The 27,193-nt window shown below is 39.2% G+C and overlaps 1 protein-coding gene across 7 annotated transcripts in view; it reads right to left on the bottom strand.

The window, feature by feature from the left end:
• relch (RAB11 binding and LisH domain, coiled-coil and HEAT repeat containing) overlaps positions 1 to 27,193 on the bottom strand; it is a 38,331-nt gene that overhangs the window by 10,196 nt on the left and 942 nt on the right. Inside the window, exons 2-26 of one of the 7 annotated variants that reach the window (XR_005614219.1) lie at positions 23,032 to 23,121; positions 20,300 to 20,371; positions 20,107 to 20,162; positions 19,869 to 19,982; positions 19,448 to 19,642; positions 19,134 to 19,228; positions 18,497 to 18,626; positions 18,153 to 18,322; positions 16,327 to 16,402; positions 16,131 to 16,226; positions 15,313 to 15,336; positions 8,077 to 8,189; positions 7,897 to 7,987; positions 7,091 to 7,162; positions 6,086 to 6,226; positions 5,764 to 5,928; positions 5,527 to 5,674; positions 5,154 to 5,310; positions 4,652 to 4,775; positions 4,254 to 4,302; positions 3,666 to 3,745; positions 3,039 to 3,145; positions 2,760 to 2,859; positions 1,246 to 1,328; positions 495 to 577 (exon numbers count right to left, since the gene is read on the bottom strand). Coding sequence is in view for 6 of the 7 variants with exons in the window: in XM_031749994.2 (XP_031605854.2) it covers positions 1,246 to 1,328; positions 2,760 to 2,859; positions 3,039 to 3,145; positions 3,666 to 3,745; positions 4,254 to 4,302; positions 4,652 to 4,775; positions 5,154 to 5,310; positions 5,527 to 5,674; positions 5,764 to 5,928; positions 6,086 to 6,226; positions 7,091 to 7,162; positions 7,897 to 7,987; positions 8,077 to 8,189; positions 15,313 to 15,336; positions 16,131 to 16,226; positions 16,327 to 16,402; positions 18,153 to 18,322; positions 18,497 to 18,626; positions 19,134 to 19,228; positions 19,448 to 19,642; positions 19,869 to 19,982; positions 20,107 to 20,162; positions 20,300 to 20,371; positions 23,032 to 23,121 (2,548 nt within the window). In the remaining variant the exon portion in view is untranslated. The remainder of the gene's footprint in view (positions 1 to 494; positions 578 to 1,245; positions 1,329 to 2,759; positions 2,860 to 3,038; positions 3,146 to 3,665; positions 3,746 to 4,253; positions 4,303 to 4,651; positions 4,776 to 5,153; positions 5,311 to 5,526; positions 5,675 to 5,763; positions 5,929 to 6,085; positions 6,227 to 7,090; positions 7,163 to 7,896; positions 7,988 to 8,076; positions 8,190 to 15,312; positions 15,337 to 16,130; positions 16,227 to 16,326; positions 16,403 to 18,152; positions 18,323 to 18,496; positions 18,627 to 19,133; positions 19,229 to 19,447; positions 19,643 to 19,868; positions 19,983 to 20,106; positions 20,163 to 20,299; positions 20,372 to 23,031; positions 23,122 to 27,193) is intronic. The other 6 variants (XM_031749994.2, XM_039617036.1, XM_039617038.1 and 3 more) reach the window with 6 other exon arrangements.

Raw genomic sequence — 27,193 nt, 5'->3', positions numbered from 1 at the left:
ATTGTCACGACATGGCTCAGAAGACTGGCTGTTGTTTATAGCGTGCTATGTGTTTACCAGCTTATAGCGTGACACAGGGCTGAAGGCAAATTTGTTTGCTAATTAATCTAAAGATCACCAGAATGAATATGCATAAACATTTTCCTGTTGGACTGGGGAGTGGAGACTTAACTATTTATCCAACCACAAATGTTGTAAGTCAGTGTGAGTCACTGGGTTGAGATCAGTGGTTATTGAATACGGGGGGTAAGAAAAAGAGGCCAGTGAATTCAGGCTCTTACTTCCTCGTTCACTGAATTTTGTGGTGGTTAGAAAAACTGCTGTGTTAGCGAAATAAGACTTAGACTTCTGGCATCATATCGATGCCACCTCAGCAAGACAGATTCAAGACATTTCTTCTTCTTCTTTTTTTATATAAACACACACCACTGCAGGGATGCAGCCCACAAAAGGACAGTGTTTACAGAGAGATTTTTCTGTGTTGATTGACTCACAATTCAGGCCCACTGCACAGAGTTATAAGGGCTGGAGCCGCCCGGCGATCTACTAATGCTTCACTCATGCCTCGGAGAATCAACTGCAAACCCACCACACAGCAGGATGAGAGAGAGGGAGGGGTGCCATGGGAGGGGACAGAGACAGCAGGAAGGAGGGAAATGTATAAAGAAGAAAGCGAGGTGAAAGAAAGAGGTAAAGGTAGAATAGATAAAATGGAAGAGAAAGAAAGAAAAAAAGGATTGCCAACCACTATTTGGAGTCAATCAGAAGGGGCCCTGCTCTCACAGAGTGGGATAGAGAGGAAAAGGAGGAGGGGGGGCCGGTTACACGCAGGCATGCAGGGATTGTGCTGTTGACACATGGGAAATATGCAACCACATTTCTGGCAAAGGACTTATTAGTTGTAGACTGATGAGGCAATGAGAGCTGGCGTGAGTTAGTGATGCAGACTGATGACGTGTACATGCATAAAAGGGTTCACATTGGTTATGCTGAAGAATTACCCCATGGCACAGCCTAAACCTAAACAGGAGCTGCTCCAAACTAATGCACATCAGTGCATTGAAGAATGAAATGAAAATGTATTGGACAAATACTTTATTTCAGTGTTCATATTGTCTCATTTTCTGCTGAATTGGCTCCTGGCAGGTAAAGACTGGTCCAAATGTGATAGTTCTCAGGCAGCAAAGAGAAGGGGGAGAGAGACGCGGCGCAGTTTACTGTTGTTGTTGTTGTTGTTCCACTTACATTTCAGGGTCGGAGGACAGTGTGATGAGAGCCGGCACCACTCTCTGAGCTACCAGCGTCTCATTCACCCCCTTCACCAGCAGCTGATCGGATTGGACAGAGCCAGCCGTGATGTCACAGAGGTGGGCGGGGCATTTGGGACAAGAGCGAGCAACACCGGCAATAAATAGAGAAAAAAAAAAAAAAGGGAAAAAAGCAAAATAAAGAAGGAAAGGAAAGGAAAAGAAAACAAACACAAAAAGATAGGAAGAAAGTGATATACAATGACAAGAACAATAGCTGCGAGGCACGGAACGGCACTGTATGTTTCAAGCAAGTGTGTACACACACACTCGTTCACACACGCACGCACACACATGCAATCTCAGGTATGCACACATGGCAAAGCCAACATAGCTAAAATTGCACAAGTATTGTTACAATACAGTGAGCATAAAACAGTGGGCTCTTTCCACACACGCCAGATTATAAAATAGCTGAGAGTAATTTGATCTGGCATCTGTGGTAAAGGGCCACTTTTTGATCCACAGTTTTGGTAATGGTGGACAGCTACATACTATGAAATGGTGACAGTGAGGTGTTCTGGGAAAGAACGAGTACTTCACAAAACAGGGGGGTATGAATACGGCCTACCACTCCTCCTCCCCCAGTTCAGATCAAAAAAGGCCAGGTTCCAATGCTATGCCTAGATTCTCATCCCAGTATTTGACCTAAAGTGTGGACAAACGAGATCTCATGTCTCTTATGGCTTTGGCCAGGACTTTTGCCTTGGGAGGCTGGTTTAATATGGATCCAATCGGCTGAAGAAAACAGAGAAGGTATTGTCTCCCTTTACAAAATAATAGCAGTATTATGTTTCCACAAGATCTGAAATTCTGAAAACATTAAAAAAAAAAAAACATTCACAAAAAACCATTTCTGATTAAATTATATTTTCCAACAACACTGAAAGGAAACAGGCCTTCAGGTCCTTCAACTATGCCGTACTTTCAGGGTACTGACCTCAGGCTTTTTCTGACATGTAGCAGATATTTATGTTGTCACTACTGGGATGAGTGTGCAGTCAAAGGTCTGAGGGTCTAGTCATAAGGTTGGAACCAGAGCACTGATAAGCTAAATGCTACAGTCTTTACTCACATTTAAAGGGCAGAATAGCTTAATAACAAAGGCATGTTTAACAGCAGCAACAGCAAGCAAAGCTAGCACATGTATAGCAAATATGTAAACGTGAAAATCGAGTCTATATTGTTTATAACTGCACAACTGACCATTTTTAGCTCAGTGAAACTATACATGTATTGATAATCATTATCTACCAACTTAGATTCTTTAACACAATACAACAACAATAACTACATAATAAAAATGACTACAATGCATTACAAATTATTAGGATTTTATCCATAATTGTGCAGCTTCATTAGTCTATATTTTACTAAAATACGTTTTAGTGCAATGTTTCAACTGTGGTACAATTTTTTTTTTAAAAACCTTTTGTGCTTGTGTGTTTGTACCTCAAACATCCGTGCTGCCGTACACCGGACAAGAGCAGACGTGTGGACCACCCCATACCACAGAACAGTTAGCAGCAGTTCATGGTACACTGGGTTGGCACTGACAAAACACAAAACAAACCGATTAAGTAATCATTAACTTTCAAACTGTCAAGTTAAAACAACAAACAAGTAACTGTATAAAAGAACCTGCCATATTCTTATAAATTGGTGTGCATTCAAACACACACACACACACACAAAGATTAAATATTTATGTGCATGTGTGTTTCAGCTTACCCCAGCTCCACAAAGGAGGCCTTCAGGCTGTCGAGAGGTGCATGGGACAGAGACAGGGTTGTCATAACATCCTCTAGGAAACCCACCAACAGCTTGCGATCCTCCTCCTTTTGAGAGATGACAGCATATTTATGACAGTTTCATGTATTTCACTGTAACACTTTTCACTGTATATAATTTTAAGAGTGCGGTGAATTTTATTCTCTTTTTAGTCTGGCCGCTCTGAACATCGAGATTGTGTTAAAAGTTGATGCAAAACACTGCACTCTCACAGACAACTAACTTCATGCATTCGGAGTGGATTTTATACATGTATTTGAACTTGCAAATACATGTATTTGCAAATTGTGGCTGCCGGATCCAGTTCCAACTTGCAAATACATGTATATTTAGATTGCATAGACCAGATTTGTAAAATGCAGTGATTCTGTCACAAATTGTCTAATTAATCCAAAAATAGTCTCCCTAGAAAACTCAAACCAACCAAGATAAAGACTTAGCTATTTTTTAATAAAATGGTAGTATATCATTTATTCCATCATTTAGATTATAGATTTCTTCAAGATTTAGGTAAAGTATCAAAAAGTCTGATCACGATTGTTAGTTTCTGAGCAGCTGTTAATTTACCTGGTTATAACATGTCAGCACTCCGGTGGCATAAATAGGAACTGTGGCTTTGGTGAGAATACCATTCCCTGCTGAAGCATCTGACAGGAGAACAAAAGCCGATCATAACAATGAATGCAATAAATTCAGTTAATCAAGAAGATTAGAAATGAGCCGAGACACAAACAAATATGACATGACGAGGTTATTTTCAACCCAACTTACTGGCTTCGCATTTGTTAACATGAGTATATGTGTGACAGTGTGGCCTCACCATGCATGTTATACTGTTGTGGTTTTATAAAAATGTCAGAAAAGGTCCCGATGACCTCAACACAGCCTGGGTCTCAATACAAAACACATTTCATCAGCGGCCACAATACCAAAACTAAAACACTTGGCAGCCACATAAGACCAAGCACCTCTTTATAATTATATAAACATGTTTGGAATTTATAAAAAAGGAGACGGAAACACCCATAACAGACTCCAAATAGCTTGTTTACATCAACAGTGTCAGCGTCTGAACTCCACCTATCAACAGTTTCTTGAGAGAGCTGAGAAAACCTTACGCTTGCACATCTGTGTCTAGGCTAAAGCTGCCCTTACCAACGTTCTCTTCAGACAGTCGGAGAATCTCCTGGAACTGTGGTTTAACCTGCAAAAGTCAGAATGATAAAATGTCAGCATATTTATAAATATCCTTGGCATTTACTGTACACACACATTTTTAACATCCCATATGGACTTTAAAGATATCTTTAAATATCAAACTAAGAATGAACATATACACAGTAAACTGACACCTTTATCGTAGTTGCAGTGTATATATGGCATGACAGAATAGTTTTTTTAGTGGCCTCAGCTCTAAACACCATTCAGTATTCTAAAAACAAGTGTGCCTGTTCAGGTAAACAAAGTGGGATGAGATAAGCTAAACTGGAGGAAACTTTAAGACTGCCTATTAAGACTAAACTGTCATGGTTTACTTAGTTATCACAGGTTACCTTAGTGTTGGTGAAGATCTTGCCAAAGGTGCGGCAGAATCTCCAGAAAAAGCGAGAAAATTCATGAACACAAGTTGATGATGTCACATTTATGCGACCCACAATCTCTATGAGCTGCGGTAGGCTGTTTAAAAAAAAAGAAGAAAGAGAAGAAATAGAAATCAGTAGTCTGAGTCCATTTTGTTAATGATAATGGGCATTCCTTCATTCATCTTTTCTTTTTTTTAAGTATGTTAGTAGACACGTGCCAACTACACTTGTGTTACTTGTGCTGTGAGGAAATCTAGAATGTCTTTAATGTGTTTAACCTCACATTGTAAGGTCCCTCTTCCCTCTGAGGATAGCAACCACATCCTCATAACATTAGTCATTGCATTTTACTATGATAGCTTAAGGTTATAGTAAGCCTTGGTTTAGGTTACGATGAGTTATTTTAAGTCACTGAAGTGATCAAAACCAAGCTTCATGGGTTTGAGTGTGTGTGTGTGCGTGTGTTTCTTACAGCTGGTTGACCACCCATAGCAGGCTCTCCCATCCAGTGGTTCCTTCATGCTCCAGCTGGTGGTCATAGAGTTGCAGCAGGGCACTCAGCATCTCCCTGCTGCCGATGATGGTTGCCACATCTTGGAGGGGAGAAGCTGGCCGGGGAAATCGAGTCACTGCAAATCCAAAGATAGAGGACCAAGGCAGAAACTGAATAAATATCAAAGGCTTAAAGGCCACACTAGCACCAGTAGAATATATGTGAATGAGCAAAATGTTTGAAAGTTGCATTTTAGTCACACTTAAATACAAACCTGTACTTCTGCTTAGATTTCTGCATTTCTTTTACAACTGACCTGTGTGTGTTGTGTGTGTGTTTATAAACGTCCTACCTTCAATTGCAGGTATGTCGCCATGGAGTTTGACTCTGCTGGTGAAGGGTGCATTCTGCAGCACCACAGCGAACAGAGGAGGGATAAGAGACTGAAGGGCTGACAGGAAAACGTGTAGCTTGTGTTCATCTAGACCATGTTCTCCTTGCTAGAGAAAGAAGCAGCACATATTATGGAAAGTGAGACAGTGCAATTTTATATATGCACTGTGCCAAGACTGAAATGAAAGACACTTACTGTAAGTAGTTTCTCTATACGTGCCAGTAGTGAAGGAATGAGTGCAGTGTGCAGGGTGCCCAGCTCTGTGGTCCAGGCAGCAAAGGCAGGGATGAAGACCTGGTGGACCGCATTGACCACCCGCTCTGATGGGTCTCCAAGAGACAGCAGCATCAGCTCAAAACCCTGGAATGAAAACAGACAAACAATAGAGCAACACTCAGTCTCACCCACAAAAGCAGTTGTAAAATCCTGGTGTAATACATACAATACAGAACAGCAGTTGTGGACATCATTAAAACACAAATCACCCTCATACACGTTCATCTACAAAGATACACACCTGGGAATACTTATCTGGGTCATCTATGTAACCCATAATTATACCCAGACTCTTGACCACAGCCTCCCTGACCATGTCCGCCTTATCCTCAGCAAGCATCTGTTGCAACATGGACAGCACCAGGGAGCTGCGAATCTCCTTCTACAGAGACAAACAGTGACAGCAAAAAAAGAAAAAGACAGACTGAGAATTCATTCAGGTCATATTTTATAATTCTAAATTTAGTGCATGATGAGTATGGGCTAAAATGGATAATTTCGGAATTCATTCTTGTGGGTGAGCAAAGATATTTATTAACTCTCAAGAAATTCCACTCATTTTTTCTACAGTCTATATTTAGAAGAATCCTTTGCAGGCAACGACTGCCTGATGTCTGGAAGTGATGAACATCACTAAACAATGGGTTTCCTCTATTGTGATGCTTTGCCAGGTCTTTAAAACAGCTGTTTTCAGTTGTTCTTGTTTGGAAATTGGAAAAAGATTTATGATCGGGTTGACATTAGGTGACTGATTCGACATTTTTGCTTTCAAGAACTCCCACGTCGCTTTTAAAATTTGCTCTGGATCATTCTTCTTCTTAACTGTAAAGCACCATCCAATCAACGTTGCTGCACCTGGCTCAGTCTGAGCAGACCGTGAATCCCCGTGCTCTTCAGATTTAATTAGTAAAACCACTGCCATTGGAAGCAGGAAGCTATACCAGGGTGTGGGTTGCATTTGCATTATGAGCCCTTCTGATAGTTTATTTTCCTCGCAACCCCTTCCAAATGAAAATGCCACACCTGGAATTAACTCACAGCCCACTCAATTGATGAAGAAATAATAAGGAGTGTGCAATTACACTTAAGCCCTTGAAAATAGGGGATTGTCTATAAAGTATAAAAATTTCTCAACAGTTATTGCAACACATTAATGCTTCACAAATTAAAGCTTAGTCTGCACTTTAGGCCCATATTCATCATATAACTGTAACTTGAATATGTTGCATACATAATGTGTTCTTACAGGCAGGTAAGGTGCTAAGGCTCCACAGGACTCTGCCACAAGCAATCTCCGCTCTGGATATTTGTGGTTAATCTGGAGAAGACAAGTTTAGAGGAATTGAAGTGTTTAAAGAAAAAGAGCAACAGAAATTGAAAGAAAAGGAGAGGCAGACGGGAGTGCAGCCACCGTGGAATGGAAACAACTCGAGTATCAGCAACATCCTGACCCTGTGGAAACCACTATTTGTCTTTCTGCGCAGATTCTCAGACTCCAAACTGGTGGCAGCGGCCGTTGCCATGGGAGCAGATTTTGTTTATCACACATGTGTTGCATGTGGTGACACAGGTGGCAATGAAGACCAAACCGCTAACCCATTTAAGTCAAGGACGCCTATGGAGGTATTGCTAAAAGATTCCATAATCAGAAAGATCTGACATGTTTGCATTTCTAACTTTTTCTCTCATAAAAACACTCAAAAGTGGGAAAACAACAAAAAGCAAAACAAAAATACAGAGAACACGCAAATCATTAATACGTATACTTCCCATCTTTAAACTGAAATAAAAAAACAAAAAACAAAAACAGATGTGGCTTATAAATACAAACTAGTGCTACAAAAAGGGCCAAGTAAATCTCAGCAAACAGACTGTATGCTAATTCAATCTAAATATTTACACAACTTTAGCATTATTCATGAATTTCATATAAACTTCAGATGTTTAAAAAGACAACAGAATTAAAGACCATTTATAAATCAGTAATATGATCTCAAAGCTGTGAAATTCAGTAGGAGTATATTTAATAACCCCTCTAGGTATGTACTCTACCTGTTCCCAGCACTGAGGGAGTAGCTCAGCCTCGACACGTGTGGGCCCCACATGCCTCGCAAATGCAACGCAGCCCGTCAAAATCATTTGTCTTTGGAGACAAAAACACATATATGAGAAAATACTGGATGCAGGCAGAATTTTTTTTAACCACAGGCTGTTGAGACAAAGTGTTAGCACCTCTGCTCATCATCCGGTCGCTTGATTAGGTTAAAGAGGATGTGGAGAAGCTGGTCTCTCTCTTTAGGCTCTGGGTGAAGGCAGGCAGTACATAAGATGAGTGGAATCAACTCCTGAATTAAAGAAGACATAAAGACAGAAAAGGCTAGGATCAGTTTAGATTACTCTGCAAATAAATTTTTAAAAGTGTGTGGTTATTGTTACAACACACAAGGATTGGAAAGGATGGTTTGTAGCACTCAAGCAGGCCTGTAAATCTATGGAGTAGCAGGAACAGCAACCGGGAAGATGGGGCTTATTATGAAGACAGAAAATGGGAAAGTCACAAGGAGAAAAATACACAGGGGGTCACTCTTGAAAACCAACAGCAGTTTTTCAACACTCCTGCACACATGCTTACCGTAAATCCCTTGCTGGTTTCATACCTACACTTCTTTGGACTTTGAGTCACAGAAAATTATGGCCACATACTGTAGAAGCTTAATAGTGCATGCACACAGCGGCATATATACAGATATACACAAACCTAATGCACTAGTTCTCCTAGTATAAATGATTCCTACTTCAGAGTTCAGACAAAGTTCATGGGCCTTCCAGCCAGAGGGGAGAGCACTCAGCTGCCCTTGATACAGGGCCTCCATGGCCAAACTGTGGTCAGCCCTGCATTCCCGCCACACACACCGAAATTAGAGAGTGCACACAAAGTTAAAAATATATTTTTTTTCAAAGTCTGTTTTTTTTCCAGGAAGATATGATATTTTCCTGCCAAGTACTGGAAGAACAAGCTAAACCCCAACGCTGGATGGACAAAAGGACCTAACAGAGAAACTTGGGTAAAGATAGGCTGTGATGAGTCACTCGTTCAATGCTGGACCAACCCTCTGAAGTCACTGCCATGCTGGCTATATTTTAGAAAAGCAAAAATATAACATTTGAGTATCAAAAGGGTCATTTTAAGTGGTTACATGACTAGTCCAATATCGGTGAAGTCAGTTTCAGCATTAGAAAAAAAAAAAAAAAAAAAAAAACAGCTTAAAATGACAAATTAAGCAAATTCAGCCAACTTTAACAGTCACATTCAATAATCTTCTCCTGCAGTCTATTACAAGGCTACACATTTTCACAGGAGACATTTTGGAGAGTCAACAGCACTGGGCTGATAAAGCAAATAGAGGAATTCATAAACAGCACACATCTAAAAAGCCAGAAACCACGCTGACCCTGTTCTATTTCAGTGTGGACTCCTATGTTTCTGATGTGAAATCTCCTTCATAACTGACCAGTCCTGTGTAAACAGTGTGGGCAGGTAGAGTGGACAGAATGACGCCAGGGACCAGGGACCAGGGGCCAGATTCAGGGCAACTACTCCTTTTCATTTAAGGACCAATGTAGAAGAGCCTGCATTCAATAAAGGAAAGCAATGTCTCCCTTCCACGTGACCATTCCTTTCAGTCTTTTCGGTTATTTTAACTATGAGGCTATGGAAAGATGTCTGCTTTACCACTCACATGATGACTTAGACTTTCATCCAGGCTGGAACATCTCAGCAGCTCTTAACGACAGACTGCCTTTCATCATTTCGTGACCCTGACACGCATTATTTGGTATACCTGTACTGCATCTTATCTCCAACAAGACAAACAGTAATGAATATAACTCTCTCAACACTACACATCAACTCATCCATAGTTTCTAGAAGATGTACACTCATTTAAACCACTAACAGGTGACGTGAAAACGTGAACAACATTGCACTTCTTTTTCCAGACATTTCCTGATGGCAGCAGGATAAAGTTGTGTGCCAAACTGCATAAACTGCACAGGAATGCCTCCGGGACTACAAGGCCAAATCAAGGCATTGACCCAGCCTCTAAACCTCACAGAAGTTGTTTGAAGAACAGCGCGTTGAAATAATTCCAATCCAAGAAGGCCCCACCTAATTCACAGAAACCGAAGACCCAGTGCCAACGTGTTGGTGCCAGACACCACAGGTTACCCTTACTGCACAAACTACACATATTATGCAGGTGGTTTAAATGTTAAGGCTGTCTCAATACTTTAAGATGACTGGACTTTTTAGTTTAGTTTTTTCTCGCTTTGTGGTTACGTTTAGGCATCAGAACAATTTAAAGTATCTTAATACTCTTTCCACTATTTTTTAAAGTTGTCAGCATCTACAAGCTGGATTATCTGATCACTTGGTATAGATGGCTTTTAAAATGCCCTGACTTTTTCTTTGGCACCTTGAAGTGGTATACAGTTGTGGTCAGAAGTTTACATACACTTGTAAAGAATATAATATAATGGCTCTACTGAGTGTCCCGTTATTTCTAAAACTCTGATTTTTCTCTGATAGAGTGATTGGAACAGATACTTCTTTGTCACAAAAAACATTCATGAAGTTTGGTTCTTTTATGACTTTATTATGGGTTAACAGAAAAAAGTGATCACATCTGCTGGGTCAAAAATATACATACAGCAGTGCTAATATTTGGTTACATGTCGCTTAGCCATTTTCACTTCAATTAGGCGCTTTTGGTAGCCATCCACAAGCTTCTGGCAAGCTTCTGGTTGAATCTTTGACCACTCCTCTTGACAGAATTGGTGCAGTTCAGTTATATTTGATGGCTTTCTGACATGGACTTGTTTCTTCAGCATTGTCCACATGTTTTCAATGGGGTTTAAGTCAGGACTTTGGGAAGGCCATTCTAAAACCCTTATTCTAGCCTGATTTAGCCATTCCTTTACCACTTTTGATGTGTGTTTGGGGTCATTGTCCTGTTGGAACACCCAACTGCGCCCAAGACCAAGACTTCTTCATTATCCCATTTACTTTCTGTAAAGCACCAGTTCCATTGGCAGCAAAACAGCCCCACAGCATAATACTCCCACCACCATGCTTGATTGTAGGCATGGTGTTCTTGGGGTTAAAGGCCTCACCTTTTCTCCTCCAAACATATTGCTGGGCATTGTGGCCAAAAAGCTCGATTTTTGTTTCGTCTGACCTCAGAACTTTCCTCCAGAAGGTCTTATCTTTGTCCATGTGATCAGCAGCAAACTTCAGTAGAGCCTTAAGGTGCCGCTTTTGGAGCAAGGGCTTCCTTCTTGCACGGCAGCCTCTCAGTCCATGGAGATGCAAAACACGTTTGACTGTGGACAATGACACCTGTGTTCCAGCAGCTTGTAATTCTTGGCAGATCTGCTTTTTGGTGATTCTTGGTTCACGCTTTACCCTCCTGACCAATTTTCTCTCAGCAGCAGGTGATAGCTTGCGTTTTCTTCCTGATTTTGGCAGTGATGAAACAGTGCCATGCACTTTATACTTACAAACAATTGTTTGCATTGTTGCTCTTGGGACATGCAGCTGCTTTGAAATGGCCCCAAGTGACTTTCCTGACTTGTTCAAGTCAATAATTCGCTTTTTCAGATCCATGCTGAGCTCCTTTGACTTTCCCATTGTAGCGTTTGTGGGCGTTTGTATCCAGTGAGCCTTATTTAACTGGCCTAAGAGAAGTCACCAGCTGTAGTCACTCATAATCACTCACAAGAAGTTAAGAGGCCATGCTATGAAGCTCAGTTCACTGACAACTTTCTAAGTCACCAAAATTGCTAATTCATGTTGCTGTATGTATATTTTTGACCCAGCAGATGTGATCACTTTTTTCTGTTAACCCATAATAAAGTCATAAAAGAACCAAACTTCATGAATGTTTTTTGTGACAAAGAAGTATCTGTTCCAATCACTCTATCAGAGAAAAATCAGAGTTTTAGAAATAACGGGACACTCAGTAGAGCCATTATATTATATTCTTTACAAGTGTATGTAAACTTCTGACCACAACTGTACATGCACACCACAATATGAAGTCTAATAATTTTAGTAGCTCCCTGAGCAATCACCAAACACCAACATCAGGCCAAAATTAAACAGTTCCAGCACTTTGGTTGATACACAACTACTGAAAATTACATCAGCCAAAAGTGGACTTCATTACACGCCAAAGTTTAGGCATAATGTCTTAGGTATGAAATATTTCGACACAGAATTACTGACACAGGTCTGTTTTGAATTCAAACACCTGCATTTAATAATACATTACCAGAAATTGTCTGTCAAAGAAACAGTTCCAGTAAAACTATCAACCTTCTCTGTCATGTCTAGGTCCGTTAAAGATAACAGATAATCTACCCACTAAAAACAGGAAGTCTATAATTGCAGTTTTTAGTTACTGTCTTTGCCTTAATGATGCCTGGAAAGTCTATATAAAAATAGTACTGTAGCAAATTACTACAAAATAAGTTTTTTGACAAAAAAACCAAAAACAAAACAAAAAAAAAGTGTTGCAATGCAATCCTTTAAATTTAAGAAAAACATAGGGTTTAATGATTTACAGCATCTGATAATACAGCCAGGTGGCAGGCAGTGTTTCAGTGTATCATACTATCGTTTTAAGTCAAACACCTTTTGTTCTTAAGAGGGTTTCACATTCAAACAAGTAAAGGTGTGTCTCCAGGGTCGCGGTGGTTAGAAGGGTCAAGCCTGCAATACGGAAGCATGAGCAGCTTTATGTGTGAGTGTGAGTACGTGTGTACACACACACACACACACACACACACACACACACACACACACACACACATTGTCATGGTCTGTGAATCTAACGGATATAGTACAAAGTCCAACTATTCAAGAAGAATCTCAAAGTCTTAATGCGCTGCTGCACTTACATTTTTTTCCCTGCCAGCCTTTTCTCCCTTCAGTTTGTTTATCTTGATTTTTTAAAGAGATTAAGTTCTCCATAACTGCCTCGGGGTTGATTAAAACCTCATAACCATGGTGATATGCAAAGCAGCCCGACCAAAGACTACTCCAACTAGATTTACCTCTTTCAGTCAATCCATTTGGTTTCCGATAAAGTTTCAGTTCCTTGTATAAAATTTCATGCGCTGCACTTATGTACGCATGGACACACATGGACAAAAAGTGCACACAAGGAGATTCTATAGAACACCTGTGCAGGTGTCAGCTTTTAAAGAGTAATTTCTTGTTAATACAACGTTTTTTTGTTTTTTCAAATCTCCTTTCCTACTCTTCTCAGCAAAAAAACACTTAGTTCATGGAAACAAAAGCACTTGTAACCAAACAGTTGCAGGAAGAAGGCTGGCTGCATTTAGTTAGGTCACCTAATCATCAGGATCTGGGATTTTAAAACCTTTTTTCTCTGAGTTTTCAGATTTAAAAATAGAGCATAACCCCATTTATCAAACAGTTGCTAAACTGATATTTATCAAAACGGTTTCAAAATCTCTGGCATTTAGACACTTAAAGAGATTAGACTGATGGGGCCCATGCCTGATGGGCTCAATAAATCAAAGGTGAGTCAAGATACAGCGAATTGAAGAGACATATCGTACAGCACGACATATTAAGACTAAGGGCCTGATTTACTAAACGGAGCAAATCCGTGTGAGGTTGCGACTGCAAAAATGTGCTGTAAGGAGCTGAAACAGCAGCTGATCTACTAACAACACACTAATGTACAAACAGATGTAAGCAGCTCATTTCTATAAGAGACCAACCCAATCGAATTTAAAACAAACAAACAAACAAGAAAAAAAAAGCAGATCAGATAAGCGAGTGATCGTTCTGCTACTTTCTGCTAAATATAAAAATAAAGAAATTACAGTATAAACATGGGATTTAGGTACATCCTCTTCAGAAACAGTATGGTAATTCAGACTGAGGACAGTCAGCTGAAGGTGAATTCAACTCATACTGATTGAGACTTTGTGGGGTCTAAGAGGTTCAGGCAGCAATTCTCAGGATAAATAACACTATTATTCATCCCTATTTATCCAGAGAAGGGCTTCTTTAATCAAGCCTGCTATATAAACATAAAATTTATGCGTCCTGCAGGACCTATAGAACACTAAACGTTATATAAGATCAGACGTTGAGAGATTTGCATGTTACTGAAGTTACTCCAGCTGTGTGTAAATGAAGGCATTGTTCTTTTGCAAAAAGACAGACATTAATTTAGTACACTTCAGATGTGCCTTAGTCACATAAATTTAATTTTGACAGCGAGACATTTTAATATGATATGTAACAGACTCGGTACTTGACACGTTTAAAATCAAACAAAACCATAAAAGAAACCAAATTAAAGTGGAGTGAAAAAGTATTTGCCTCCTTATTAATTTCTTATACTTTTCCATATTTGTCGCACAAATGACAAAGCTGCATTTTGTATTTACTTGGGTTATCTTTGATTAATATTGAAATTTGTTTGATGATCTGTAACATGTAACTGATGCAAATATGCAAAGAAATGAGGAATCCGGTAGGGCGGCAAATGCTTTTTTACAGCAGTGTTTGTAATGTTGCATTGCTCTGTGTGATGTGCACACTGCTGAGAAAAAGCCAAGCAGGTTCTCTTAGATATATTTGGCAGTTTTTTCATGAACAAATCTCTGTTTAGAAACATGAATAAAAGTGAAACGGTGCAAATCAGTTAAGGTGTGCTCTATATAGGGCGAGGACACAGTGAATAGCTACAGCTCATACCTATGGCACTGTGCTCATCTCTAAACCGTTCACCTGTGTTAATTACACACTCATTCAGACAAAAACCTCCCCCTGGCATTTCAAATAAAGAACACTCCTAGTGAGAATGATCACAGCCACATTAGCTAAACAACGACCACACCTTACAGTTACAAAATTGCTGTTATACCTCTTAACGAATAGATAGCAACCCCCCAACCCCCAAGGAGTGCGTTTTGCTCTGGCATGTTCTGTTAATAAATTTGGCCCCAAAACTGAAATGCAACTTATTTTTTGGGTACACACTATTTTTCAGTGTCACCGTTACAGGATAGCAGACTATATTTGCAAAAAATAATAAATATGGAAAATCAGAGCTTATACTGTTTTCACACATGGATTTCACACATCTTCAAGAGCGTTATGCCAGGATATTTTCCCACTGTTGTCTGTTCTCACAGGAAATCATTCCACTTCAGCTGTGCTTAAGTGAAGCTATTGTCCGATCCAACTGAGTTCGACATTTGTTATCTCATGCATTTCTCTCAGGTAAGAAAAAGTTCAGGGCTGCAGCGCATGTGTGAAAATGTATTTAGTGACAGCGGTTTTGCAGCAGAAGGAATTGGCATTAGTTACACTTTTCTGATCTACATGTCAGAATCATGCAAATGAGTGCGTGAAAGACTCACCTGGCAAAGATGCGCAACCATTCTCTAGAAGAGAGGCATGCATGAGAGTGAGAGAATGAGTGAGACGAAAAGAGAAGAAAAAAACCGTGAAGGCAAAGGGACAGCAAATATGAGAGGAAAAAATGCAGAGGAAAAATGATGAGGACTTTTGAAAAACAAATGCCATGACAAAAGAAAGTGACCCTACAAATCAATAGATAAGACACAAGTCAGCAGGAGCTGGCAGGTAAAAATGTCTCCAACTCTATATTCGTATCTCTTGGGGAACGACAAAAAGGCAACACAAGGACAAAGGTACTTTGTGCAGCTTTTAGTACAAGTTTGAGACATTAATTTAATTATCTCAAAAACAGCAATCACACAAATCCCACTATTGCCAAGAAAACAGCCTTTGCACAATGTGTAACACTACAGTTCATATTCATATTGTGAGTACAGCTTAGGCACAAAAGAAAAAAAAATGGATGATGTTCCTTTAAAGCAGTAAATATTTCACATAACAGCAGATGGTGAAGTGGATGAATCACCAATGGAAAAATATGTTTGCAAAAGTGTGAAATTAGCACCATTAAAAATACTGACAATAACCACATTAGGCTGTTTAGAGTCGTTTCCCCTATAGATTAGAAATACACAGTTTAGAGGAAACTTTAGTAGTTGTGAATGACCAACTACTTTTTTTTTTTAAACCTATTCTCATCCTTGCTGCTCTGTGTGTATCTATTGGTTATTAAAAGAAGAAGCCTGTGATGGTGACAATGAATGGGGAAACAGGGAGGAGAAGAAGAGGGCAGGATGATCAGCACAAGCAGGTTTACCTCTCGTTTAGCAAGAAGGACATTAGGGACGATGTGAGGGAGACAGCGACCCAGCATTAGCATCACACTCTCCTCGCTGTCTGCTATACGAGACACCTGGGAACAAGAGGGACATTATATTCTGTTTTTGTTGTTCTACATTTACTTTTTTTTTTTCTTTTTTTTTTTATCTGTATATGAAATGTGTGCTCCTGACCTCTGCTCCTAGGCGGCTGTCGGAGCACATTCTGCAGAAGGACAACAAGGCTTGCTGGAAGGCCGGAGATAACTTCCTGAGACACCACAAACAACAAAAGACCAAAAACAGTCACTACAGTCTGCAACACTTAATCTGTACACCACAAGTACTCTGGAGAATGTCCTGACCGTTGAATGATTGAGGACTGGAGTAGGTTACCCTGCCACTGACGTTAGTGCTGCCACTCTCCCATGTAACGCGACATTACCACAGTACTAAGAATAGCAGGTGGCTGACTAACAGTAACGCAACACTCACTTTTTTCTTTTAACACCACATAAATCAGATTTTGTTTTTGTATTTTAAGGGAACACATATTTAAATGATAAAAATGATCAAAGATCAAACGATATCATTAAAAATAATACATCATAGGTGGGACACAAATAAGAAAAAAAATATTTAAATGAGTAAAAGCTCAGTTTCAGTGATGACTAGTTTAAAGCACAATACACTTTCTTACTCAAGAGGGCAGCCACACAACCCCAATACCTGGTTTTAGACAAAGACGAATAACTACCTCCATCTAGTGGCTATATTTAGTAACTACACCAAAATGGGCAACGTGGCTGTAGTAGACAGTTGGTTCGAATGATTTTTACAACTATAAATTTGTAATTTTTTTTTTCTTTTTGGCCTTCAAACCACCACAGAGAATTTTACATTTTAAATTAAATAAATAAACAAAGAAATCTAACCTTAAATGAAGTGCAGAATTTAAGCTTTTATTCAAAGGGTTTAACAGGTATTACATCAACTGCTTAGAATTTACAGCCACTTTTAAGTTTAGTGCCCCCATTTTCAAAAGCACCAGGTAATTGGACAATTGTCTGATGAGCAGTTTCGTGCCCAGTGAGGCCTCTTCATTTGTTATTCCACGAAAATTTAAGCAACTAAGATATCTGGAGTTGATTCCAACTATTGAGTGTCTAATTTGATAGCTGGAACGTCACTGGAACTTTCCAATGACGTCCAAAGAGATGTCAATGTAAATGAAGGAGGCCATCCTTAGGCTGAAAAACTCAAACATACCTCTCAGGCAAACGGCAAAACCTTTGGGAGTGGCCAAATTAACAATCTGAGTGAATAACACTGTCTTAAGTAGTTCTATCACTGTCAAAGTCTACAATCAAGACACACCTTTTATGAAGGCAAATGCAGGGCTTACAGGAAGGCACACTCCATTGGTTACACTGAAGAACAGATAGCTATATTGGACTTTGCCAGACTAAAAGAGCCTGCACATATCTGAACAAATGAAACCAAGTTTAACTTGTGTCAAAATAGTGAGAAATGTTTTGAGACCTCACAGTCTGAAGCATACCACATCATCTGTCTAACATGGAGGAGGCAGCATGGGCACATACGGCTGCCAGTTGAACCAGCTCACAAGTTTCTATTATTGATGTGACTGCTGATAAGAGTAACACGATGAAGTGAAGTGTACAGGGCTATACTCTAGCATTTGTCACATTCAGACAAATGCTGCAAAGCTGCTGTTACTGAAGATAAAAATGAAAGCACAAAGATACACAAACAATCAGCAACTGAATTCGGCTGCACTAAAGGCCTGACAGGACATCTCGAGGGATGGCTACAGGTTTTAGACTCAGGCAGTTAGTGGATTTGCATATGTCACACAGCTGTTAAAAACAATCCCTAAATTAAAAAAATGTTTCTTTGGTTATTTTTGAGTATCATATTTGCATACCCTGATGCAGGAAATGTTAGGAAAGTGGGGTCTTTGTTTTGCAGGGTTTTTTCATGCCTGAATTTCCACTCACCTGTTTGGCTGATCAAACTGGACAGGTGGCTTACTCTTCAGCTTGCTGTGAGTCTGTGGGTGGAATTGTGATGTGTTCTGAGTAGAGAGGTTGTCTGCGTTATTGTCAGGCTCTGAAACCCCTCGGATGTCCAGATACTTGCCATTATCCATGGGAGGCTGAGGATAAGACTACATGATGTTAGTATTATAGGGTCAAATATTTGGGCTTGTGACAAACTGTCACACAGACTGAACGTTTTTCTTCTTTTCTTTTGGCTTTTTTTCTTTTTTACTGTAGAAAACTGTGTGACTGGTATACATTTAAATAAGCCTGTGCTTTACATATTCAAAATAACCACATACCACAGAAAGAGGGTCAGCAGAGCAAGCAGTAGCAGCAGAAGAGGAAGAAGTGTTAGGTGTATTCTGAGAGCCTAGGTCCAAAGTGGTCGGAGGCGGGGAGGAAACGGTCCTCTTCAGTGTTTGAATCTCACTGTGGGGCAGAGGTAACATAACACAAGTCAAAAAATACTACATACTTAATCAAGCAGCAAGTGAACGAGACAATCCACTGTTTTACCCCTACCACCAAAGTCGTGCTTGACCTGTTCAGTAAAATTGGTCAAAATCCTGATGGTGTGAATTAAAGACTTCACATGACAAGAAAATTAAGTTCCACTTTTGCATCAGACCAAAGTTTCCTCTGTAATTTCATGCAGCTGTGGTGCTTGGGAGAAATTTCCAATCTGGTTTTACACCATGGCCAGTTTTGGTCACGGTTATGGAAATAATGTGGACTTGGTGCAGAAAACTTCTGAGAATTTTTTTTTAATGAATACTTCTGCTGACTCTTTGCTCAGCAGTAGAAGGGGTAAATGTTCTTGTTGAAATGACATGCAGTGAAAGAGCTATAAATGTTGGAAACCTTGTCAGGATCAAAGACTTTAGAGTTTTTCAAAAAGAATAGTATACGAGCACAGACATGCACTCAAGCACACACCATTGCAGTTTCTTTATCTGCTCTGCTAGGATCTGCTTCTCATTATTGAGGAGGCTTATCTGGTACTCCAACTCTTGCACGACTTCTGTCTGCTGCTAAAGAGAAGAAAAAAAACATAATGCAGACAAATTAAAAATTCAGCTCAAGAGCCGGAGCTCTGAAGTCACAACCTGACATGAGGTGGTAATTCTTCAAATTTAACTGAAAGAGAAAAATCACTTTGTGTTTAGTATCACAGCCTTTTTTCAGTGAATCTCTCTGGTACTAGAAGGAATACAAAGCAATAGAACAGGTTCAACTCAGCGTACACACACCTGTTGTGAAAGGTCAGGCTTCTTTAGTGGATCTTGGGCAATGCAGTTTCCAGGAAGATCGACAAAATCCACTCCAACTGACACATCAGCTGTGTCCCGAGGAGAAGGGAGGGGGGTGCCACAGCTTCTGTAGAGCTGTAACAGGTCGGGGGGTTTCGGGATGTTGAGGCCAACATCATCCCACAACTCAAAGTCCTGGGAAGAAACAAAAAAACAAAACAGTTTAGTCATTGTCATTTGTGTCAGGCATGGGCTCGTCCTTTGTATTACACATATATGTACAAGTACAAGTTTAAATTATTCATACTACCTTCAGCACTTTCTTATGAATTAGGATGTTTTGGTTTTTTTGTTGAAAAGGAGACAGATCTCATTTTAAAAATAAAAGACCAACTCCAGTTAGGCATTTGCCATCCTTTACCTGATCATCATTTTCATCAGAGAAGGTGATGGATGAGAGTTTGTATTCATTTTTCAATAAATACTCATTCACAAGGAAGTTTAAGGCTCTTTTCTCCAGTGGGCGGATAGGCTCCTGAGGCAGAGAAGAACAAGGTCGATCACGGCAATGTTCTCACAAGGGTTTAAAGGGACACATTCGTTCATTCTTCACTCATTTCACCAGAAAGGAAAAATTAGAAAGCTTATAAATCCCCCACCTGAATTTCAGGGCTTGACTTGAAGTTTTTTCTCTCCTGAGAGGGCACTTCGCTCTCTGAGAAATTGAGAATATATGAGATGAATTTGAAAGGATGCTGAGCATCACTCACCAAGAGGAATTCTCTGACAAAAAGAGGGAAAGCTGTAACAAAAAAGGGTTCAGGTGGAGAAGAAGTTAAAAGTGCGCCACACCTGCTGCCTGAGTCAAGTTGGCGCGCAGAGCCTGAATGGTCTCCTTTGCTTTCCGTAGCTCAAACTCCAGCACTGGACAGGAAGTGACAACACACACAGGAAGTGCATCCAACCAAAGACAGGGAACAAACAAATAAAACAGATGGGTATGAAAAACCAAACAACGACACAAAAAGATTAAAAAGTCATAAAAACAAAACAAAAAAGGATGCATGCAAATCATGGGTCTAAGGAACGCATGCAGCAGAGGACTATGGTAAAGCTGGCAAGATGTTTCTTGGACAGGTGTGTTTACTGCATTGAGACGCAGCTCGATGATAGAATTTCCTGCCCTTGTTTTCCTCTCATTAATACTTAACAAATGGAAGTCCAAATTTACCTGAATTGTAGCTGAGGCAAGCAAATCCATTCAGGCTACTAAAATGTATCCATGATAAACTAGGAGCTGTCTGACACAGGTTTTTATAAGTAATAAGTAATTTACACATTTGAATTCAAGCCACTCAAGGGACAGCCAATGCTCAAATGTTTTGTTCTTAAGAGATAAGACCATCACACTATGAACACCACAACATAAAGCTATTTCAGCTAAAAGACAAAAGGTGAGTTTGGCATTCCTTGCTAGGTTATGGATTTAGACTCGTCTTTCTTGACTTTGACTTTGCAAAACAAATCAAAAAACAAAAAACATAACACGATCAAGCCAATCATAGAAACACGAAGAAGCTGTTTCTGGCATCTTATATACTATCAGAAGGATCAGAAGGTATTATTTATAAAAATGTTTATTTTTAATCTATAAGTAAAAATGGTAAATGCTAGATTCATACTGATTTCTTCTTTAAAGAACACACAAGGTCTTAAGACATGTTAGATTAAAAACACACGCAAAAAGTAATAAGCAATGGAGCAGGAAAACTATGTTGCATAGCTGTGCACTGAAAAATCTGCAATTTGATCTGACTTTTGTTTCCCCAACATGTGCCACTTAAGGTTTATGGCTGCTGAAGGTTTCACACTTCTTTATAGCAACTGTGAACAGCTAGCTTAAAAAAGCCCCAACAAAAAGCAGAAAAACATTTTCAGGAAACGGTCTGTATTTCCATATAAGGTCAAAGCCAATTTCTGAGCATTAAAAAATAGTAAATTTCTGCCAGAGGAAATCGAGTTACCATTCAGACCTTCCTAGCAGATCAAGTGCACAGGATGCAAACGCAACAAAATGGAAAACCAAGAACTGAATAACGGGAAGAGAAGGAAAAATAAATAAATAAAAGCAAAAAGCTAGACTGGATGGAGTGACTTGTCCAGTATTTTACTGGGGTTTGATCAACGTCAACGGAGAAAGCCAGAAAACCCAGAGTCAGACAGCTGGGGGCAGGGCTCTTAGCAAGAAGAACAAGTTGAGCGGAATGAGAGTGGGGATGTTTCAAAAGTAAAGAGAGAGGAAGGGAAAGATGGCAATTTGGTAGAAAGGGCAGTGTGTGAATAGTCATTTTTAAAAATGATGCATAATTTGGAGGTGTGAGGTGCAACCAACATCTCTGCTGCATGGTTTAACTGGGCCCTTACTTTATGTCATCGTTTCTCTCAACTGATAAAAGCCCCAAACCAGAAGCAAGCGTTTCCTGAGTAGCGTTACCCAGGACTTTGACTTTACCATCAGAATGCAATATACACATTTAAATTAAATGACATTTATATTTATAGGACAATCTATATGCCATCCCCTATCCCATCATGCTCTACAATCTATTTCTCACCCTTAATATTCATGTACAGTGGAAGGGAAAACAAATTTAATGTAAAAGAAAATAAAAAACAAACAAACAAAAATACACAACATAATCCACCACTTTAACAGCATAGGCACAGTTTTGGGACACACACACACACTTACTTTTAAAATGTGTGGATGGCTGCAGAAAACTGTTACTAGCTTTAACCCTTATAATCTAGCAGACTTCTCGTGGCTAAAAATTAATGTCTTCATCTTGATGATTGTGAAACTACAAAATTAAAAACCAGAAGGGGATGGTTAATATGCATAGTCCCTGCCTGATCCCATTTTGTTTTCTGCGTTCTACATAAATATCAAAGGCTTACTCATTTATTTTTTTCCTTTAGTCCACAGCATAAAAGTACTCACCACACAACACCTGAAAAAAGGCAATATGCCAGTAAATGAACACCTGTTCTTAAACCCAGTGGTGTGATGACACATCATTGGCGTCAGGAGGAGCTGTTAATGTGTTTAGCTAAAACTATCAGACTGTGTCTCACGAAGGAGCAATGGAGGGGGGAGGGCGGGGGAGAGTACGCTTTTTAAATAATGCTGATACATGTTTGGTACCAAAAATACCACAGACTGGTTTTGCAGTGTGACGGTTCGTGAGAGGAGGCACAAAGACCTCAATGAACTTAAAAAAGAGAAACGCACATCATGTACAAAAAAAAAAAAAAAGAAGAAAAAAAAAAAAAGAAGTTTAAAAAAAAAAAAAGTGTGACTAATTTATCCCTCATAAAGCAGGACTGACAGAAACACATTTCAGTGTTATTAAGCAGAGTTTATTCATTACTATTGGTCATTGTTGTTATTAAAGCAGCTTTTAGATTTCATTTTGCCATATTCTACGGCGCTCCCATTCAGTCATTGTCTACTCTCCTGATCTTTTATCCCCAGTGTAAGCTGGGCCTCTTGTTTTGAGCCCTCACAGTATGGTTCATCTTACCTGCCACCCGTTCGTCTGTCTCTCGGTTACCGTCATCTGAGTAACGGGCAAAGTCCAGAGAGTCCAAGGTGCTGATGCTGCCTGCTCGATCTGAACAAAAACACAGACACAGAGACAGAAGTGAGACACCTGCATAACTGTACAGCTAAATGATTGCACTCTCCAAGAGCTCACAGTTCAAAAATTTGACTGTGCAGCCTACATGCTGCTCTATAGATTCTCCCCTCTGAAAGAATAGGGTCAGCTTCGGTGTGATAAAACCCATTTCCAAACTATTAATTCCACCAACTATACATAGGGGTAGGCAGGTGCTAAGAGAAGGAACATAAAGGTGATAAATAAGCACACTCTTTGCTCATATTTCACTGGGCTAGGCTGTTCTGATAACTAACTCAGTGGTGTTGGCTTTCTTTCCACTGCAATGCAAGCGTGAGATTGGCCTGTTTGTTCTCTGATATCAAGATACAGTACAATGTCAAGTCATATGTGACCTTGTTGGTCTGAAAAACATGTTTTTCAAAAAAAAAAAAAAAAAAAAAAAGCTGTGTGGGTAATTGAACTGAATTAGCAAATCATTTCCACTCATTAAGTTATAACTTGTATTATAAACTTTGATCATATTACTACTTTGGATTGTTAAAATCCTCTATAGTTTAAAAAAAAATACTGAGGATAACTTAGATATCAAAGGAAAAAAACAGCATGTATTTCCCTTTGTAGACAAGTAATGTGTTTCACTAATATTTCTTTTTCTGTTACATATAAGGTTTGTCTATATAAGTGTATACATTATTTTATGTCATGTTCAAATTCATGACCATGCAACTTTATGATATAGTGACAGTGTTTCTCCATTGTCTGTCTACACAAGTGTCATTGTTCTGCCAAGCTGATGTCAGGCAAACTAATTTTCCTGCATAGAAAGCTTCCAAATGTGTTTACTTCCTGATGATGTGTGAGGACATTTGCCTTTAGTAGCTGCAATCCATCTGGCAAAACAGTGAGTAATACAGTTTGCAGGTGTGCGTGCATGAACGGAGCAAAAGAAAAAACAAAAAAGTAATTTGATAATGTGAGGGGGCATTTGCAGATGTCCTTTGTGTACATGTCTGATGTGCAAAAAAACAAGCCTGGTTGACCTTTCATTTCCTTGACAGATGTGACACTTCAGTCTGTCACCTCCTTTTATTCCATCCCAGCTGCTTATACAACACATAAGCGCACACAGATGATTGTCTTTCTACTTGCCAAAACAGAAAAAGCTAAAAGATATAAACTGAAAGCTAAGGTACACGAGTTTACATCAGGGCCTAGGAGCTGATATTGATGAATGGTCAGGAGGAAGCCAACAGGCACTTTTAATTTAATGGGAAGGTTTTTGGCAAGACTGATTTAAACTGTGGTTATAAATACGGGATGAAAAAGAGGAGCACAAATTATAAGTGAATCACAGACAAGCACACAAACCTACGCAAGATCAAATATCTTAAGTCTTAAAGAAAATAAGCCTTTTTTGTGTGGCAATAGATGGTAGATCATTTTATTTGTCTCAAGCTGTTGCTTTCATCAAAAATGCCTTACTAGTAAGACTTCACTATGCACGGCAATGAAAATGTAGTTTAGAGATTGCAGACTAGGACAGCACATAAATTGTGGTAACAAATGATCTAGAACTGACAATGTGAAGCTTCTATTTAACCTATTTAAAGAATACAAAAGTTCCTGCAACGATTACAAATAAACAGTTGCCTCTCTAGCAAGAGGTGAAGAGAGAATCCTTCAAAATTCATTGCAGCAAATTAGCAAGGTGTTGGGAGATGGCATGCTGTGTCATGTGCCCTAGAGCAACAGCTGCAGATGCAGCTTGTAACACAGTCATTATCCACGCACATGCTCACTGCTGATTCACAGTCACAAGTTGTTTTTTTTATTTGCAATCACCACACCAATTACATTTCAGATTCATCAGAGGTTTGTTACTTCATCACAGAGATTTTTTTTTTTTTAAATTCTAGCCTGTATCACATATCTAAACAAAGTATTATTTACAGCACTATATGGGTGAAGCCTATCCAAGGAAACTATCACACTCTCTAGACTGCATGCTGCAGGTACAATATCCATCTTTTCATTAAATTTAGACTTGATAACAGGCATCAGAATCTATGGACCAAATTTATTTCAACGCAATAAGTCATCTTAAACTAGACATTATTTTATTTATAGTGTTTACAATCATAAGGATCACATAGTCAGAAAACACCGAAGGTGATTTGTTTAAAAACAAACAACAACAAAACAAACAAACAAAACACACACACGAGAAATTGGCTGTTGAAACAGCAAGCTGTTCTGTCAATGTAAAAAAAACGAAAGCAGACATCCAAACAGTATCCCTCCTTCTTTAGCAACAAGAGCAACTTAAGTAAATCCTAATGTTGCAATGTGACAGAGAAATTCTTCCCACATGAAAAGAAAGATAATTGCAGAGATCACATGAGGTCTGGACTATCAGCTATGCTAGGATGAAAAATGACATGGCCTTCAGCAAAGTCTGTCCCTCATATCAACTTATTGTTACAGGCTACAGGCTTGTAGATTACACCACTTCTCTATGATGTTCCTGTCACAAGCACAACAGGGGAGGTGTCAGGTCCTTTCAAACTCACGGTCTTACCATGTTCCAAACCTTTTGGGAAATAGGAGATACTACAAAGACACACATCCTATAGTGGTTTGTGTTTACTGCTGTAGCCTTAAGGCATAGATACAAGGGCAGAATTTAATTCTAAAGGTTGGGTTTAACAGATTAAAAAAAGACAAGGAATCTGATTAGCTGCCATTTGCAATCTGGAAAAGCCAGACTGAGGCCAGCTACCAAGACACACGCCTAAAACTATACTCCGGTTTTCTGAGATCTTAGGTAATGTTCATTGCCACTGCATACAAAATAGTTGTCTGGTTTTAACATTTATTTATATGAATCCCTCAGCTGGAAAACTGCCAAATGCTTTTACAGTAAAAATACATAATTTAGCCTTGTTCCATAATTTGAAAAAGTCAAAATTACATTTGCAGTGCAGCTTCAATGACATGCTGCAAAAAGCCATAGCCATTCACAGTCTGGCACACTCATAAAAATCCTTTCATTCGTGAGGGCAAGCGTCTCGAATGAATGACCAAACTCACCCTACAAAAACATCTTAAAACCGTGATGTAAAATCACTCTGCCTTGATTTTGAGTGCATGTTTCACTGCCAAATAGATATTGGAAGAAGATTTTTTTTTTCTCTCCCCCACTGCTAATTTCAAACAGTCTAGGAGACAAACACACCCACTGGTGTGACATGGCACTTTCTATTCAAGATACAATCTGTTTTCACCAAAACACATTAACAGAAAAAAACCCCACCTCATTTTCAGTGGAAGGGAGATTAGTGTGGTGAACAATGAATGTAGGTATAACATACTTCAATTTACTACCTATAAGCTTCCTAATCTATCACATCTAAAAGTATAGAATTATAAGATTATAATTTCTATTAATGAGGTCTACAGTGAATTCATGAAGTAAATACAATAATAAATGTTGAGTCAACACATTTCTAAATGTTAGATCAATATATTTTCATCTGATCATTTTTAATGCTATAGTCTATCATTGTAGCCAACTTGCTAATCTTTTAATGTCAAGATTTACATTATGCTGAGTGCAAATACATTCGCTTGACTCACTGGTATGAAGTGGGGCCACAACAAATGTTTTTGCTGCTATTTGACAAGATTTTAACTCTTTAGTTACTGCTTCTACTATAGCAGGTGTTGTTTATTTGTGGATGAGGCTGTGACCATGGGTACCATTTGCATAGCAGGTCTGCCTAAGGTCCTTGCTGCCAGACTCTTCAACTGCTGTGTTGGTGCATGGTAATTAATGAAAATGAGTCTTGTAAATGGATTAGGGTGCAACAGATGTACACATTTTACATAACAACATTTACAGCATTTTATCTCCCTAGCTGGGTAGACGCAACCTGTGTACAGCAAGACAACCATTTACAAGACACTTTGCTTCAAAGTGCCTTGCAGCTTCAAAACTAATTCAGGAAGCCTGAAGCCTGTTTTATCATTATCACAAGACTGTAGAATTCTCCTTCCGTTCAAA

Source organism: Oreochromis aureus, linkage group 9 (assembly GCF_013358895.1).
Source record: "Oreochromis aureus strain Israel breed Guangdong linkage group 9, ZZ_aureus, whole genome shotgun sequence".
In the NCBI taxonomy this organism is placed as follows: domain Eukaryota; kingdom Metazoa; phylum Chordata; class Actinopteri; order Cichliformes; family Cichlidae; genus Oreochromis; species Oreochromis aureus.
The sequence above is the reverse complement of the archived record's forward strand: the minus strand, read 5'-3'. Positions and strand labels throughout refer to the sequence as shown.